The sequence below is a fragment of the Ananas comosus genome, unplaced genomic scaffold (genome assembly GCF_001540865.1).
Source record: "Ananas comosus cultivar F153 unplaced genomic scaffold, ASM154086v1, whole genome shotgun sequence".
NCBI classification, from domain to species: Eukaryota; Viridiplantae; Streptophyta; class Magnoliopsida; order Poales; family Bromeliaceae; genus Ananas; species Ananas comosus.
In genome coordinates this window covers 2119-19818 of record NW_017891344.1, presented here as the reverse complement: position 1 = coordinate 19818, position 17700 = coordinate 2119, and the positions used below count along the sequence as shown (strand labels likewise).

The 17700-nt window shown below is 43.5% G+C and overlaps 1 protein-coding gene and 1 long non-coding RNA gene across 2 annotated transcripts; one reads left to right on the top strand and one right to left on the bottom strand.

The window, feature by feature from the left end:
• Nucleotides 1–329: 329 nt before the first annotated feature.
• On the bottom strand, nucleotides 330–923 carry LOC109704847. The gene is made up of 3 exons (XR_002214499.1): nucleotides 718–923; nucleotides 533–636; nucleotides 330–458 (listed from the first exon to the last, which is right to left on the bottom strand). It is a non-coding gene; the product is annotated as an uncharacterized LOC109704847 (long non-coding RNA).
• Nucleotides 924–10016: 9093 nt separating this feature from the next.
• LOC109704846 lies at nucleotides 10017–11661 on the top strand. Its single transcript, XM_020225633.1, has one exon. The coding sequence runs from the start codon at nucleotides 10172–10174 to the stop codon at nucleotides 11231–11233; it is 1062 nt and encodes a 353-aa protein (XP_020081222.1). The 5' UTR covers nucleotides 10017–10171; the 3' UTR covers nucleotides 11234–11661.
• Nucleotides 11662–17700: the final 6039 nt, after the last annotated feature.

Sequence of the window (17700 nt, the reverse complement as noted above, 5' to 3'; positions counted from 1 at the left end):
AACGACCCGAAACAGCCTATACTCTGCTGAACAATAAGCTCGGCACCTCAGCACGAGCGTAAATGCCATCTAAACTACCCCAGGTATCCATCGCACTAATACTGCGACGATACAATCGAAACACGGCTCCTATAGCTAAATCTGGTAGTTTAAGCATATGACGGGTCAAAAAACGCGAGTTTTCTCCTAAGTCAAATTTCAAGTCCAACATGTATAATTTAAATATTCATTTCAGCATGCTTCTACATTCATATTACATTCAAGATGCTAATCGGTGAATTAAAGCATGATATACAAGACCCGAACTATACACGTCGACTAAACATGCACTTAGGAGCGAAACCGATGATAACCCACCTCTAGTGCAAATTCCTGGCAGCACGGGACTCCCTCGGCTGTGGCACAACCTGCTGGATCGACGGAAAATGTCCGAGTCTCACAATCAAGCTATCTCCAAGCTATCAACATCAAAATCCACAATTCAGTCCAAATACACAACAGCAAAGAAGAGAAGAGTTTCGACCAAGCTAACCTTCACCAAAATCCACAAGTAAGGACTTCGTGGATTCCTCTCGTAGTCCCGAAACTAACGAATCAAGTTTCGTCGAAATCCGATGCTCCTACGTCGAGTACGAGCTGAAATACCAACAGTCGACGATGAAGTTCAGCAAAACAGCACTTAAGCTTAAATATCTCAATTCCAATGTCAAAACTCACCTAACGAACTCCAAATCAGGTGAAGAGGGTCCCAATTCCAGTACTGGGTGATAGGGAAAATGACTCAACTCTACAAAGCCCCTGCTTCCCAAGTTCACCCCAAGAAAACTCAAAAATTGGCAAATTCTGTTCAAAGCAACAGCAGCAGAGGAAAACCTGAGTTCGACTGAGCTAACCTTCACCAAATTTTGCAAATCAGGGCTTCGTGGATTCCTCTGGAAGTCAAGAATCCAGCAAACCAAGTTTCGTTGAAATCCGACCTTCCTACGTCGCGCACGACCCAAAACACTGGAGGTCGTCGCTGAAGAACTGCAGAATCAGCACCTTGCAATTCTTGGAGAGGTGGATCTTGATGCAAATTGGAAAGATTGGAGAGATTAGAGATGAAAATTCTAAGTCCTCTGTGAAGAACAGGTAAAAGAGCTCAAAGGGGTCGCATACCAGGTATTTATAGGCTGCTGGATGGATCAGATAAGCCCCAGGAAAACTAGCCGCAATCCAGTGCCCCTGCAGAAACGGGCGTTTCCGGGCGCCCGGAAACATGTTCTGGGCGACCAGAACATGCCGACTGCACAAACCGAGCTCCTCGGACTCTCCGCCCGCGGTGCGCTGCGCCCGTAAACGACTCCGGCGGAACTCACCTACCACCCTGCCACGCGTCGAAGCAAGCGATATTCACGATGTCAAATTTCCGGACCCACTTCCGGGCGCCCGGAACTTGGGATCCGAATTGGCTTCCAGTCTCAGTTAAATTCAACACTCGTTTCTGGGCGACCCTAACAATGTTCTGGGCGCCCGAATCTGGCAAAACTCCAGTTTTGCTTATTTGAGTGCGCCGAATCCAATTCTGCATCCAATTCGTGCAAAATTGACTCCGACTCAGTCTGACACTCTCCAGAGATGTCGACCAGTCTATAATACTGAAGCCAATCCTATCCAAAGCTCAGGAACACTACAAGAACTACCCGATTCACGACCTCGAGTTAGCCGCGGTGATTTTCACGCTAAAGCTTTGGAGGCATTACTTGTATGGTGAACATTGTGAGGTATATACCGATCACAAGAGCCTAAAGTATTTGTTCACCCAGAAGGAGTTGAACATGCGACAGCGGCGGTGGTTAGAGTTACTAAAGGACTATGATGTCACTATATTATACCACCCCGGAAAAGCCAATGTCGTGGCCGATGCTCTGAGTAGAAAATCGGCGGAGAATTTAGCGACGGCGATTACGCCCCAACCGCTATTACAAAAGGAAATGCAACGATTCGGGTTGGAAGTGGTAGCGCCGGGAGTGCCGGCTACACTTGCCACATTGGTTGTGCAACCGACCCTATTGGAAAGAATCAAAGAGTTACAAGCTTCGGATCCTTATCTCCAAAAGGTTCGGGGTGATGTTGAGAATGGCAATGCCGAAGACTTTGGCATTGGAGTTGATGGCGCACTTCGATTTCGAAATCGATGGTGTGTGCCTAAAGATGATGAGTTGCGAAGGGCGATCATGCAAGAAGCGCATCAATCTCCCTATAGTATACACCCCGGCGGCACTAAAATGTACAAGGATTTGAAAGAGCACTATTGGTGGCCGGGTATGAAAAGAGATATTGGGGAGTTCGTGGCGCAATGTCTAACGTGCCAACAAGTAAAAGCTGAGCGCCGATTTCCGGCGGGAAAGCTACAAAGTCTACCAATACCCGTTTGGAAATGGGAAGATATAGCAATGGACTTTGTTACCGGTTTGCCTCGATCACAAGGCGGACACGATGCGATATGGGTGATAGTGGATCGATTGACAAAGTCGGCACACTTCTTGCCGATACATACTACGTGGTCGGGAGACAAGCTAGCGCAAGTTTATCTCGACGAGGTTGTGAGACTTCATGGGGTTCCAGTGTCGATCGTGTCGGATCGCGACCCCAGGTTCACATCCCACTTTTGGAAGAGTTTGCAAGACGCGCTAGGCACACGGCTCGACTTCAGTACAGCGTTTCATCCTCAAAGTGATGGACAGTCGGAGCGAACAATACAAATCCTTGAGGATTTACTTCGAGCGTGTGTGCTAGATTATAAAGGAGGATGGCATGATTTCTTGCCTATGGCGGAGTTCGCCTACAATAATAGCTACCAAGAAAGTATAGCGATGGCGCCTTTTGAGGCACTATATGGACGTAAGTGTCGTTCTCCTATCCATTGGAGCGACGTGGGCGAGAGAGCGGCTCTTGGCCCGGATGTGGTGCGGGAGGCGGAAGAGAAAGTTCGCCTTGCCCGTCAACGGTTAGCGATGGCGCAATCTCGGCAAAAGAGTTATGCCGACAAGCGAAGAAAGGATTTGGAGTTCGCGGTTGGAGACCGTGTATTCTTGAGAGTATCGCCGATGCGAGGAGTCAAACGATTCGGGGTCAGTGGGAAGCTAAGTCCCCGTTATGTCGGACCGTTTGAGATATTAGAACGTGTGGGTGCGGTGGCGTATAAGCTCGCACTACCACCGAGACTCGCGAGAGTTCACAATGTGTTTCATGTGTCGAATCTTCGAAAGTATATCCAAAACGCGGCACATGTATTGGAATATGAGCCCATGGAGCTACGTGAAGACATATCCTATGAGGAGTACCCCGTGTGCATCCTCGATCGAGAAGTTAAGAAGTTGCAGAGTCGCAAAATCCCCTATGTGAAAGTCCAATGGAGCAACCACGCGGCGCGAGAAGCCACTTGGGAGCTCGAGGAAACCATGCGGAGAGAGTATCCGCATCTATTCGAGTCGACGAGTTAAGGTATGCGTAATTTCACGGATGAAATTATTTTAAGGTGTGGAGAATGTAATATACCGAAAATTCGGAAAATAAAAGTGTCGAACTTTAGTCAAATTGACCAAAGTGCGAGGATGGTACACTTCGGAAAGTCCGAAGGTGTTAAAAAGAGTAAAAGTGAGTTATGGAAGGTTTTCGAGAGCTAAAGAATTAAATTCTGCAAAACTGCAGATTTTCAGCTCTCGGGGACCGGTCCCTGGTGGGAGAGACCGGTCCCCGAACGCGTACAGAATGAGACAGCCGAAAAATCGGCTAAGTCCTGGAAGATCAGCTCTCGGGAACCGGTCTCTGCCTGAGAGACCGGTCCCCCAGAGACCGGTCCCATCAGAGAGAGACCGGTCGCATCGCGCGCAGCGGCTCTGGCTGCGCAGGGTGGACGTTCGGGAACCGGTCCCTGCTCGGAGAGACCGGTCCCTGCCTGCGCGAACTGCCCAGTTCGGGCAGTGTATTAAAGTGAAAGTTGAGGGGTTTTATTGCATTTTTGCAACCCATTGAGCTATGTTAGTGGGCTGAGGGGCTTTTCCTCTCATTCCACTCCCTCTCACACTCTCTTCTCTCCCTCTCTCTCTCTAGAAGACAAAGGAGAAGAAGAAGAAAGGAAGAAGAGAAGGAAAAGAAGGAGAAGAAGGTGAAGAAGAAGCTTTTGGAGCAAAGAGGCTCCATCTCCTTCCTCCCTAGTGCAAGAAAGGAGAGCTTACAAGGTAAGCTCTTAACCCTAATGTAGTAAAACCCTAGCAATGGGTTTGAATAAACCTAGAAATGGTTTTTATGGAGCTTTTGGAGTATTGGAAGCTTTCTTTTTGCTTCTTTTGAGATCAAGACCATGGGTTGGTTGTTGGAGGTAAAGCTTGAAGAAGAGCTTGACCCCTCTCATGGTGAAACCCTAAGTAGGGTTTTGATTTGTCTAGAGATGGTTTTAATGGACTATTTAGAGTATAAGGAAGCTATTTTTGCTTCCCAATGAGATCAAACCCTAGGTTTGATATGTGCATTGGAGCTAGGGCACCCAAATTGGGGCTTTTGCTCATGAAGGTTTCTAAGTGCAATTCACCCTCTAAAAACCAAATTGGGGGTATTTACGACGCGTTGGTGCGCTCGGATTAACGTTACGAAAAGCCGATGAAAAGTTATGGGCAAAATGGCCTAATAAGGGCTTCGTTTTGCCGCAGGTAGTGAACCGGGCGATTAAAAATTCCAAGAAAATCATCGGAACACCTTTGAAAGTTACGAGGTGGGTGGTGCTTCTCAAACTCATTGAAATTCTCTCTATACCTAATGTGTCATTCTTTGAGCATATGTATATATATTGTTGCATGCATATTAGGGTAAAGTAATGATGAAATGTAATGATTGCATGATTGTGAGCACAACTTGCATAATGAGATGGTTGAGAACCTAATAATGTTAAAACCCTAGATGTATGCATGAGAGAAAATGTGAGCACCCAAAGAGAGCAAAAGAACAGAGTNCCGACAACGTTATAACCTAAAAAACTCCCCGGAGTGATCTAAAACAATGTGATCTACCCAAATAATCGGTAAAGGGAGAGAAGGGAGGAGTAAAGAGTGGGAGTGGGATGTGGAAGATCTCTCTCTTCTTCTTCTTCTTTCTCTTCCTCCTCTTCTTCTTCTTCTCAAACGAACTCCCTCGAACCTCGAGTTGGGCAAAGAGAGGAAAGGTGGGAACGAACTGAACCTCGAACGAACATCTCGAACCACCACCTGGTTAGAAGTTGGGATCTTCTAAACCTCGAACAAACCTCCGTAGAACCCTCCAATCATGAACCTAAGATGGTAAACTAGGAACTAAACCATCCAAAATGGTATACCTTGGGATCTAACCTATAATCCCAACTAAAAACCCCGAAAAACTAGATCCTGAAAACCCCGATCTAACAAACCTAATCTTGGAAGGAACCCGAACCTAACCTTTCCTAAATCGAGAGAAAACCTCGAACTCTCTCTAAAGGATGTGTAATCCACTCAAAATCGGGAAAACGATTCAAACAATTTCAAACTAGAATACCAACCAGCATTACGGGAGCATAGAGAAGCGACTAGTGAAAATCCCATGAAACTCTGAGCACCTGTTGAGGCAAGCCGCTTAGCTTCCTCGTGCGCTGCCAAGCCACCCAAACCGGATCGGTGTGTTACTCTTTTAGAGTAACCACAACTAAACTCATGACAATTTACAAATAAGTACGTAAAGGTACGATCTATGTAAATAATACTAAAAATCTTCCGAATTAAACGGATGCAATGTACACCACTTTTAAAGCCTGGAGATACATCATCTCTCGATCGTACACCTTGAACTTGTCCAAATCGTAGGATAACTCTGAACCTTAGTATTAAGGATACCACTTTTGCTCGTAGAGTACGTACGTAAATTTCAATAAAGATAAATTCTAAATTTTCAAGGATCACTCGGTATTTCCCCGAGCCCCTAAACGTGATGAACACATGTTAACTCGATTACAGTATTTCCCCGTAGCTCGAGCCCAATACACACTTAAATCACCTATCACGGTAACTCTCTCAACCTCACACGAACAAGTAGCTTTACAGATTCACAGTATTTCCCCGTGATCTGAATTACTTATAATCTTAAAGTGTAACACTGGATCTTGATCTAGAAGCTCTACGATCACTTATAACGGTACAATCTCTGTACTACTAACCCATAAACTCTGCAACTGATACGAACGAACTGTAAACACGAGTAAGCGTGTACGAACACTCCCAGCGAGGGATGTTCGGCCGTGAGGCCTCAATCGGATGCGCTGAATACATGCGAGCACGCCATAACTCTTCGAATGCCCCAGCTCACCCTGTCTCTGTAAGGTTCTCATCCTTACAGCCCGATGGTGTCCGTGAATCCGCCGTGTTCGACCTGATGGAAACCATCCAGGAATTAACCTTTACTTTTAGCTGTGTCACAACTCAAATAATACTAGTGATGATCTGTCTCTCACCATCATCCTCATGTACCTGAATGAAGATCGTATCAACACCTGTAAACCCATAAGTATGTATGTACATCATACGATCCTCTACAACAAATAACGTAGGAATATACGTAACATCAGTACTGTTTCATGGTGAAAGTATAGACATATTTCATTTAGTACTATAATGAACACTTGTATATCTATATATAATAAGTACTGTTCTATTTCAGCGTAATATTTACGGTACAAATTAACGTTCAGCATCGAATCGTAGAATTAATACGAAAGAATATACGTTAGATGAGCAATGATAATAACAATCTGAATGGGAAAGAAAACCCCGGATCACCACGTAACTCGACTCCAGTCATTAACGGGTGACCCTTGATATTTAATATCAAGAGTGCGGGAGACAAAATACAAAAGAAAGTCTCGGAAAGTGCGGCCCTCTCCGATCCCTAGCTCCTTTCCCGCACCGAAGCTCGATCGAGAAGTCGCTCACTGCTCAGCGATCCACCAGATGGAGAGCTACAAAAATAAAACACTCTCCAACTCTCAACATGGGCATATACATATCTCTGGTGGAAACAGTGCGGGGCCCTGGCTACGGTTAAACCGGGCTGGGCTCGTGCAGTTTGTCTGCGNCTTGCCTGTCTCAAAGGGGATAGGCGGGTTCCGAGTAGTGTACATGTAAAAGTAGTTATCTCTTTTCGTGATCGCCTTTGTATGTGTTTGCCGAATGTGCTCCCATTCGTTATCGGTAATCACTTTCTTTTTCCTTTGATTTGTAAGTGTTCATTTTACTAAGTAAAATCTAGTATATGTAACGTAGGTAGATCATTAAATAGCTTAAGAAGTAAGTAATGTAGTAAAGAAAGAATGTAATGTAATGGAGTTTTATTTGAAATGTAAGAAAAGAAATGTAATGATTCGGTCTGGGCAGTTTTCGCCCAGAGGGACCGGTCTCTCCGCAGTAGGGACCGGTCTCTCGCTGCGAACCCGAAAAACCAGCGTTCGGGAACCGGTCTCTCCCTGCACGGGACCGGTCTCTCACTGCGAAGACGCGCTCGGGGACCGGTCTCGCCCGCAAGGGACCGGTTGCCTCAGGGCTGCTGCAACACTGCTCACTGGGGGACCAGTCTCTCCTTTCAGGGACTGGTCCCTGAGAGTAAAAACTCTCAGGACTTGCCTAGAATTCCAGTTTTCGAACTTTTTAGGTCGAAAAGCATTCAACAACCCTCCACCAAGTGTGGAAAAGCTCGAAATATATCTAAACACTCGAACCTCGCAATTTGCAAAGGTCCAGTGTGCTACACTCCCGAACCGGACCAAATTGGTAGCGGTCTCGGGGCGTGACATATTAGTCACAAAAAATATTGCGAACTATCGCGAGAAAATAAATAGCGACAGTTTTAAAAATCGTTGCTAAATATTTTATTTAACGACATTCTTACTATCCGTCACAATAAAAACTGTCGCTGTGTAGCCTATTTGTTGTAGTATAGCTCACTTTTAACTCTTCCAACCTTGTTGGAAAGTTAAATAGGACTTGTCCATCTAATTCCTTCGGACACTTTAGTTAATTTGGCTAAAGTCCGGATTACTTTACCGAAGTTTCGATATGTTACATCGAGCCGGTCGGTTGATTTAGTATACTAGTAGCTGTTGTTCATCCTACATGATGCATGCATTCATTCGACATCTAGTTTAGAGGTATAGTAGTAGTAGTTTCTTACTGTTGTTTTACTTGTCCACTTTCTTTTAGCAGTTTAGTATTTCTTTGCCTCTGGTAGACCTAGCAGGTAAATCGTTATCGTTGATGATAGTATCCATTGAGGACTGCTAGTTTTTAGTACTTCTCATGCCCTTTGTGTTGACTTTTTCTTGCAAAGACCACTTTACCTATTCCTGTTTCTTCTGATCGAGGTAAAGGGATCGTTGGATAAATAGCTTTCCCACTCGAGAATTGCTTTAATGGAGAACCCAATTATTTTAGTTTTTGAGAGACTCACTCTTATATGAATGTAGTTTACTCTTTTATTGAGAGAGATTTATTGCACTATTTTGAGGTGTTTTATATGTACAATTTGTTTTAGTGATGTTTTAGTTATTCTAGCTCTGTTGCTCTTTCTTGTGGTTGTTCTTCATTCACGAAGTAGGTGTTTATCGCTTCTTATGCACTTGGGTTTCCATGTGTGCGGCAAATCTATTAGCGAGCCTGAGTTCCAGCATAACCCGGGGTGTGACAGTTCTTTACTTTATAACTTTAGTAGATCTAGCGAGTAGGTCGTCGTCGTCAATGACGGTACCTATTAAGTACAACTCATTTTAATAGTTCTCACACTCTTTATAGTTAATCTTTTTTTGTAAAGCCCTTTGCACCTATTGCCATCCAACCGACGTAAAGGAATCGGTGGCTAGTCAGCTTCCCTATCTGAGCTATACGAGTTAGCAGTGCACCCGGTAGAGGCTAATTTTTGAAGGATAGTATATTGTACATACCGGTACTGACTTGGCCAGCTTATTGTATTTTATTTTCAGCTATTGGAGTTGTAGTTGTACTTTTGGATCTTGTATATACAATATTTTAGCGTGTTAGTTGTTTTTATTTCAGCTCTGATATCTGATAGTTTTTAGGATTGTTTATAGGTATTTCTGACGATTCGTATGTATGGAACTTCTTATATATTCAGCAGAGCTGTTGGCGAGCCCAGAGTTCACCCTAACCTGGGGTGTAACATCATCATTCCATATCTTTTCTTTTGAGATGATATTTTCAGATTGTCTCAGTACTATCTACTAATGTTTAGTTATTATAATAATTTTTAGTTGTTACATTAACTTTTTGTTAATTGCAACAAATAATCAAATTTGAATTTAAATTCTAAATATACATATAAATGTTAATCTTATTTAATTTAAAATTTTTATCTCATCTTAAATTTATAGTTAAAATTAAATTATTCGATATAAATTTAAATTTATTTATTTTTAAATTAAAATTAAAATTTGTGTTTAAATCATGACTTAAATTTAAATTTGGATATGAAATTTTAATTGATACATAAAACTCTTAGTTAAAGTGGATCAATTAAATTTTAAATTTGAATTAAAGATGAATTCAAATTTTAATATTTTTAGTTTAAAATATGCACTTAAATTTTGGGTTTGTGGAAACTCGGAAAACATACATAAATATTCTATATGAATTTACTTTTAAAAAAAATTCAATTTTTATTGAAAATTTTTTGATAAATTTGATAAAAAAATTATGTTAATTATAAATAATTATTAGAATAATTATGAGGTGCATTTTGAGGCGCACTCAACTAGTAACATTACAAAATAGAAGGTTGAAAATACCTTCTAATCTTTTTAAACTTTTTGTAGCTTGAAAAGTATTTTATAGGCCATATGAAAAAGACGAAAAAAAAAAGAAAAAAAAAGAAGAGTGGCTTAGAAAGGAAGGGAAAATCCATGAAAAGAAAACTCCGGAGCAGCAGAGACTGGAGAGAAATAAATTAGTCACTTTCCGCCCGTCATCATCAGATTCATCACTAATTATTTACTTGGAAGGCAAACCTCTCACCCACCGCCCCTCCACCCCCAATCTTGAATCCCCGCGATGCACCAAATAATCCCGTCCGTCTTCCTCCTACTTCCCACCCACCACCACTCCGTCCACACAAATTTTAGAAGATGAAACCCCGCCCAATATCGCCTCCTCCAGCACCTTCGTCCTCCGCGCTCCGCGGCTACTTGGCCCGCGCCACCTCCTTCGTCCTCCTCATCTCCCTCAGCTACGCCCTCGGCTTCCTCTCCGCCTCCTCCTCCTCCTCCTACTCCTCCAGCTCTCCTTCCCCTCCTACCCGACTCAATCTCCAATCGGGAGATGCCCAGTCGATCAATTTAACTGCTCGCCCGATCCCGACCCTGACCCCGACGCTGAAGGCGAAAGCGGCCGCAGAGACGTCGTCCTCCTCGCTGCCGCCGCACGACCTGCTCCGCTTCCGCACGCGGTGCGCGGCGCCCATCCCGCAGTCGGAGACTCTGCGGACGATTATCGACCGGGTGTTCGACGGGGACGACCCCTTCGCCGGCTTCCCCGCGCCCGACACGGCGGCGCTTCTCCTGGCCCCGGCGGCGCGGCCGCGCGGGTGGGGCTCGCGCGGGGCGGTGTTCCGCGACCTGATGGCGTCGGTGCGCCCCCGCACCGTGATCGAGCTGGGCGCCTTCCTCGGCGCCTCCGCGCTCCACATGGCGGCGCTCGCCCGCAACCTCTCCTTCGCCCCGCCGCCCCTCATCCTCTGCGTCGACGACTTCCGCGGCTGGCCCGGCTTCCGCCGGCGCTTCCGCCGCGACGTCCCCCGCGCCCGCCACGCCGACGCCCTGCTCCTCCAGCAGTTCATGGCCAACGTGGCAGCGGGCGCTGCGGGAGCGGGGTCCGGCGGTGCGAGCGTGGTGCCGGTGCCGTTCTCGACCGGCTCGGCGCTGGAGGCGCTGTGCGAGTGGGGGGTGTACGGGGACCTGATCGAGGTCGACGCCGGGCACGACTTCCACTCGGCCTGGGCCGACATCAACAGGGCCTATGCCGTGCTCCGCCCCGGCGGCGTGCTCTTTGGACATGACTACTTCACCGCCGCCGACGACCGCGGGGTGCGCCGCGCTGTGACGCTCTTCGCCCAGGTGAAGGGACTCAAGGTCCGTCCGCACGGCGAGCATTGGGTGCTCTCCCCCAAGCCCAACTCCGATGACTACTAGCATCCTTCCTTCGTTTCTACATCAGATTTATTGAATCAAATTACAAAATTCGGCCGGCCGGCGTTCTGAATGAATCAAACCAAAAAATTCTTTCGGTACAAATCCAGTATATATACGAGCTTTTTAAGCCTTTGTGGTATGTACAGTACAGAGAAAGAAATATAATACGACCGACAGAGATATGGTCGTCGTAGGGAGGGAAAGAAAGAAAAAACATAAAAATAGGAATAAGGTGGGGGTGATGATAACCATAACCAAACATGATTGGGATCATCATCTGCACATCAATTGGTTATGTAGTAGTATGTATGTGGGGACTGTAAAGCGCGATTGCACTTCTTACCTAATAATAGAAAGCGTATCATGTTACTAATGAAGGAAATTAAGTATGGTTATGGCCTCACATGGCATGTTGAGTTTGAGATTTATTGTTGTGGTGTGTTTTTAAAAGTGTTAGTTGCACGATTGTTTTCCAAGCTTAACCCACTTTTTTATTTTGGGTTTCAACTTTTTTTTGTTTTACTAGTATAGTATAGTAATTCGTGCGTTGCGACGGATAGATACTACTAAAATAAATTTAATATTTAACTAATGTATTAAAAGTTTGCTATTATTTTAAAAATCAAAGTATTCCAAACATATTGACTTCTTGAAAAAGTATATTAACTTACTGAAACCGATTAGTAACAAAATGCTCATAGAAAGATCATAAGTATGTCAACCTATTGAGCCGAAAAGTAACATACTATTTGAGAGAGATTTAGATAAACAATTCAATAAAAATTAACATTTTATAAATCAAAACAATCAAAGGATTAAACTTTTTTTGTATAAGCTATATATTTATCCCTTCATTTTCTATATAAGCTATGATATTTATCCCTTCAAGAAAATAAAGACATTTTTAGATCATATATCAATCAAATTTTGTAAATATTCTTATATCAGTTAATAAAAAGAGTTATAAAAGTAGAAAAAGAATAAGCACATAAAAAGTTATATAATAAATTTTTAAAAGATAAAATGATATACAACCTAACACAACCTAATACAGTAAATATAAAATAGAATTTTACTTTCAAAAAAAAAAGAAATAAAGGATAGAAAAAGAAAAAGTAATAACCTTCAACACAACAAACACATCAGTTCAAATGCCATGCAAATAAAAATAACTTGAAAAAATTGAAAAAAACTACCTAAGAAATTTCAAAGCTACAACATAAAGAATATGTAGTTCTTTTAAAAAAACCCTTGAAATTTGGAGGAAGGCTCGATTTGATGGAGATGACAACGCCAAACTCGACGATGCAGCATGCAAACTCATCCTCCGTCCACAGCACGTGCTCGATCTTGGCCTCGGAGCCTGTCACGCCCCGCCCCGAGACCGCTACCAATTTGGTCCGGTTCGGGCGTGCCGGACGGACACCGAACGGACAGCACCTCCCCTGTCCGCCTAAGGCTCAACACAGGATCATGTACAAAGAATTTGCCCAGGGATAATTCAATACATACACGATCCAACAAGGAGAGAAGCACAAAGAGTGCAATACAACAAGAGCAAGTAACACAAGTATACATACAAGTGCATAAAGAGAGATACATCTAGCTATTACATCACATCCCACTTTTACATCTTTGATTACATTTAAGCTTCCAAAATGAATACATAATTATCTCACATATATCTAGGTACAATGTACTCTCCAAAATATAACCACGTCACCTATGTACACGAGGGTACTCTAGTACAAAAGGAAAGCCACAACTAGCTAGCTAGGGCGCTACGCCCTTACCGCGATCCCCTGCCGGTCCGCTCTCGTGTGTACCTGTACCCCAAAACCACACGGGGTGAGAACTATATAAATATAGTTCCCAGTGGGTTCGGCCGCCGACTCCGCCGATCTTCCCACTAGGTCTAAGCTGGCACAGATAGATAGATAGAGATATAGATGATATAAACAGCTACTATATCTACTATGCCATCAAATGCAAGGAATGCATGCAATATCATTTATCATGCTAGTATGCTTTAACAATGTAATGAATACAAATACGACACAGTTATGCAATCCACTAACATATACTATGTCTAATCAGGGTATGAATGCAAATCCACTTATGCTATTCATGTCATTACCCAATCCACTAGGCTACCCCGCCTAAGATCTCAAATCTCATAGGTACTCACACCACAATCTAGTAGGTGAAGAGGTGAAGAGCTACCCCGCTCTTCGCCCTGACTGATATCTCAAATCTCATAGGTGAGGAGCTACCCCGCTCTTATCTCACCCGTCTCACATCTCAAAGGTAATAGATGAAGAGCTACCCCGCTCTAATCTCATAGATATTGAGCTGCCCCGCTCAATCTCATAGGGGAAAGGCTACCCCGCCCTTCGCCCCAACTCACGTCCCAGTCCAATGGGTGAGGAGCTACCCCGCTCGTATCCTATCCGATGAGCTACCCCGCTCATGAGCTACCCCGCTCGTGTGACAACTCCGGCAATGGGTGAGGAGCTACCCCGCTCGTATCCCACCCAGTGAGCTACCCCGCTCGTGAGCTACCCAGCTCGTGTGACAACTCCGGAGTGCACTGCTTGTGTGGAGCGACCACCACAAGCTCAAAACAGACTTGTGAATATGATCCAATCCTCGCCAACTGAGGATACCCTGTCAACTAGGTTAACAAACACTCGAAAACCACCTATCCCTAGGTCCATGTCAAGCGTCTCAACCACACTAATAAACTCACACTAGGGAATTGAACTATCCCTATGTTTGATGCCATAGCGTCTCAATTACACTAGTTCTCATGCAATATGCCATGACTAGGGAAACTCACCTATTCCCTATGCTCAATGTCACAAGTGTTTCTATTACACTAAGTTCCAATGCCACTCATCATGTTGTTATCATTGTTTACATGCTACTCGTCCAAGTCATAGTGTTTTCTATACACTAGTTCGCATGTCACTAGTTTTCATCATCAAGTCCGAGTTCACCATTTTCTTATCACTATAGGATCTCATGTCACAAACCCTAATCCTCATGCATTCTAGATTTAAGTGTTAAGTCCATAATGCTACACAACTAGACATGCATGCAAGGAAATAGAAATGCAACTATACATACATCCTATAATGCATAAGAACAATATGTGCAATATGACCAAAAATCTAACTCGGACATAAGGAAGCCCAGTTGCTTCGGGATGGACACCCCCCACCTTTAGGTGATGTCACGAGCCCACGATTCCCATTTCGCGATTTTATGAAGCTTTCCCCGCAAGCTGCGACAATCTGTACCTCAACAAGCCTTTTCTTCAATATCTTTGTACCCGCTCGACGAATCGACGAACCGACTTCGCCAATGCATCGGAATATCTAGCAATTTGGTTTGTATAGGTTCAATTTAGATCAAACCCTCACATATTGCAAAATCCTATTTTGGAGCCCTAGCATGCAATTACCTCCAAATAATCCAAATTAAATGGAGCAACATGCTAAGAATGCTCATTAGAGGCTGCTAGAACACTTAAGGTTAAGGATTAAGCCAAATCCCAAAAGTTTACCAAAATGTGAATGCCGAGACGGAAGCACGAAGCTCCAACGGACACACGAAAGCTCAATCTGTCGCTCCCAACGCGTTCGCAAGCTCGTTCTCCGCCAACGCCGTGAATTTGGGCGAAAGATCTAGAGAGATGAGAGAGTTATTTAGAGAGAGAAAGTGAGGATTTCTCTCACTACCACCATGAACGTGTGGTGTTGTGGGGGTGGTGGTGGCTGTGAAGAACAAGAAGACTAGAAGCTTCTACTTATAGTCAACACCCCAATAGTAGCATACACTATTCACTTCAGGCAGTACGAAATTTGATATCTTTCGCCGGAGCCCTCTGAATATCCGTTTGAGCTCAAATTTAACAGGCAGGCTCGGTTTTACTTAATAAGTCCAAAGAAATTTTAATCTTTCAGTTTCGACTATGTTTGGTCACCGAAAGCTGTACCGAACTGTAATCTTTATCAAATAGCAGTCGAATTTTATTTTCCATTTTTCAAGCGTCAGAATGGTATGAAACTTTAAATCTAGCCTCATAAAAATAATTCTGACATATTCTCCAGTTTTTATAATTTTCTGACACTGTGCATTTTCTGCTAATTTATCTGCCCCGTCTCTCACAGAAAATTCTAAATCTTCTGTTTTCGCTCCGATTTCAGCACAGGTCATTTCCAACTTATACTTTACACCCTTAAATCCAATAAAAATAGTATCTCACACTATTTTTATTTATATTTATTTTTATATTAAAAATTCAGTATACTACATCCGCCGTAACTTCATAATTTTAGAAGTTCGGTACCTTACAGAGCCCATGGAGGAGAAAGAGAAAGCAAAGAATGAGAGAAGGGGGCTTTTTGTGTGGGTTTCTACGATTTATGGTTTACAATAGGGGTAAGGTGGGTGGACTATTAATTAGACGTTATGTGCTGAGAGAAAGCGAAGGATTGGGTTAAGGTGGATGGACCATTAATTACACATTATGTGAGGAGGAAAGGCGAAAGGTTGGATTAAGGTGGGTGAACCATTAATTAGACGTTATGGGTAGAGAGAAGATAAAGGATTGGTTTTGCAATGTGAAGTCCAAAAGAAAAGAAAATACAACTATGTGGCATTTCTTTTGAAAATTAATATATAGGTATAGAGGTATAGATAATTAGATTTTTAATATTTGTCATTTACTTTAATTAAGTCTCTATCAAAACCATGCTTGATGTAACATACCAGATTTTGGTATAAAAGTAAAAATAAATAAAAATAGTGTGAGTGTCACGCCCCGGGGCCTAGCGGAAGCCCGCCCGGCACGTGTCCAGACCCACCATACATCTAAAACATATAAGGCGTCTAGAATAAAATGGTAAATAAAGCAATAGTAGAAAGACATCTAGAAGAATCAGAGCAAAGTACAACTAGATTCTACAATAGAGAAATAAACAAACGGTTAAAATCCACTAAGGAGGAACCATAAAGTAGTACAACAAAATCCAAATACAAGAGCCAAAAGTACAATAGAGGTGGTCTCTATACATGGTAACAAAACTCTCCCTCACCAAAACACAAAAAGAGAGTAAACCACCTAGGAGCAAAAGCAAGCTCCGCGATCTAGCTACGCGACCCCCTTGCCGCGATCCCGCGCCTCTATCGGTGCTGAAGGCTCTGAAAGGAAATCAGAAAATAGGGGCGTGAGAACTATTAAATAATAGTTCCCAGTGGGCGATTACTCACTTCAGTGAAATGCGCCACTAGGCCCAAAAACTGAAAAAGGGTAAGTACAAATATGAAATAAACCATAAGCTACTAACATGAAAGCTTGTTATAACATGATATCTCTACTTAGCATGAATTTGCATAAGTAATAAAGCTGCTGTAACATGAATGTCCAAGAGCACGACTAACATAATGTCCACAAATTAAATAGTAAAATGTCATTGTTTACTATTCTAGTCAATGTCCACTCGGTATACTAAGTCACCAATATTTCAATCTTGTAGGACCTACCCGTGGGTAGTCCGGCCTGCGCCGTGCCTAATGGCCCCGTGGTAGTCAACATCCCCACTCTAGGAATGAGCCTCCCCCACGGCATTCCATGTCACGCGCCGGGACCCAGCGGAAGCCCGCTCGGCACGTGCCCAGACCCGCCATACGTCTAAAACATATAAGGCGTCTAAAAACAACAGTAATAAAAGCAATAATAAGAGGCATCTAGGAGTATCAGAGCATGATAAATGTCTAAATACTACAACCAGGGATAAGGATAAAGCTGTAAATCCACTAAATAAAACATAAAGTAAATACAATAGAAAATCCCAAATACAAGTGCTAAAAGTAGGTACATAGGTGGTCTCTACACATGGATACAAAATCTCTCACTCTCCCAACTACAAAAAGAAAGAGCAAACCACCTAAGCAAGAACCGCTCCTCGCTAGCTAGCTAAGCGATCCCCTTGCCGCGATCCCGAGCCTCCGCCGGTGCCGAAGGCTCTGAAAAGTAACCATAAAACAGGGGCGTGAGAACTATTAAAAATAGTTCCCAGTGGGCAATTACTGACTTCAGTGAACTGCGCCACAAGGCCCAAAAGCTACAAGAAGAGGTCAGTGACTAACAATGTAATAATTAAACGGTAAGTGAAATATAACTTACTATAACATAGAGTCTCCACTTAGCACGATTTGCATAAGTAATAAATCAACTATAACATGAATGTACATGGATGTGTAAGACATGCATAAGCGTAGAAATGCAACCAATCCAATGTCCTCAATGCAAAGATAGTAAAAATGTCGTCGTTTACCCGAAGGCTGTCTGGCCTGCGCCGTGCCTAATGGCCCCGTGGTAGTCAACATCGCCACTCTAGGGATGAGCCTCCCCCACGGCGATCCACTTCGGCGCCCAATCCCGCACGGCGAGCATGTAT

Coding starts and splice junctions, on each gene's coding strand:
- LOC109704846 (XM_020225633.1), top strand. CDS start 10,172: ATGAAACCCCGCCCAATATCGCCTCCTCCAGCACCTTCGTCCTCCGCG.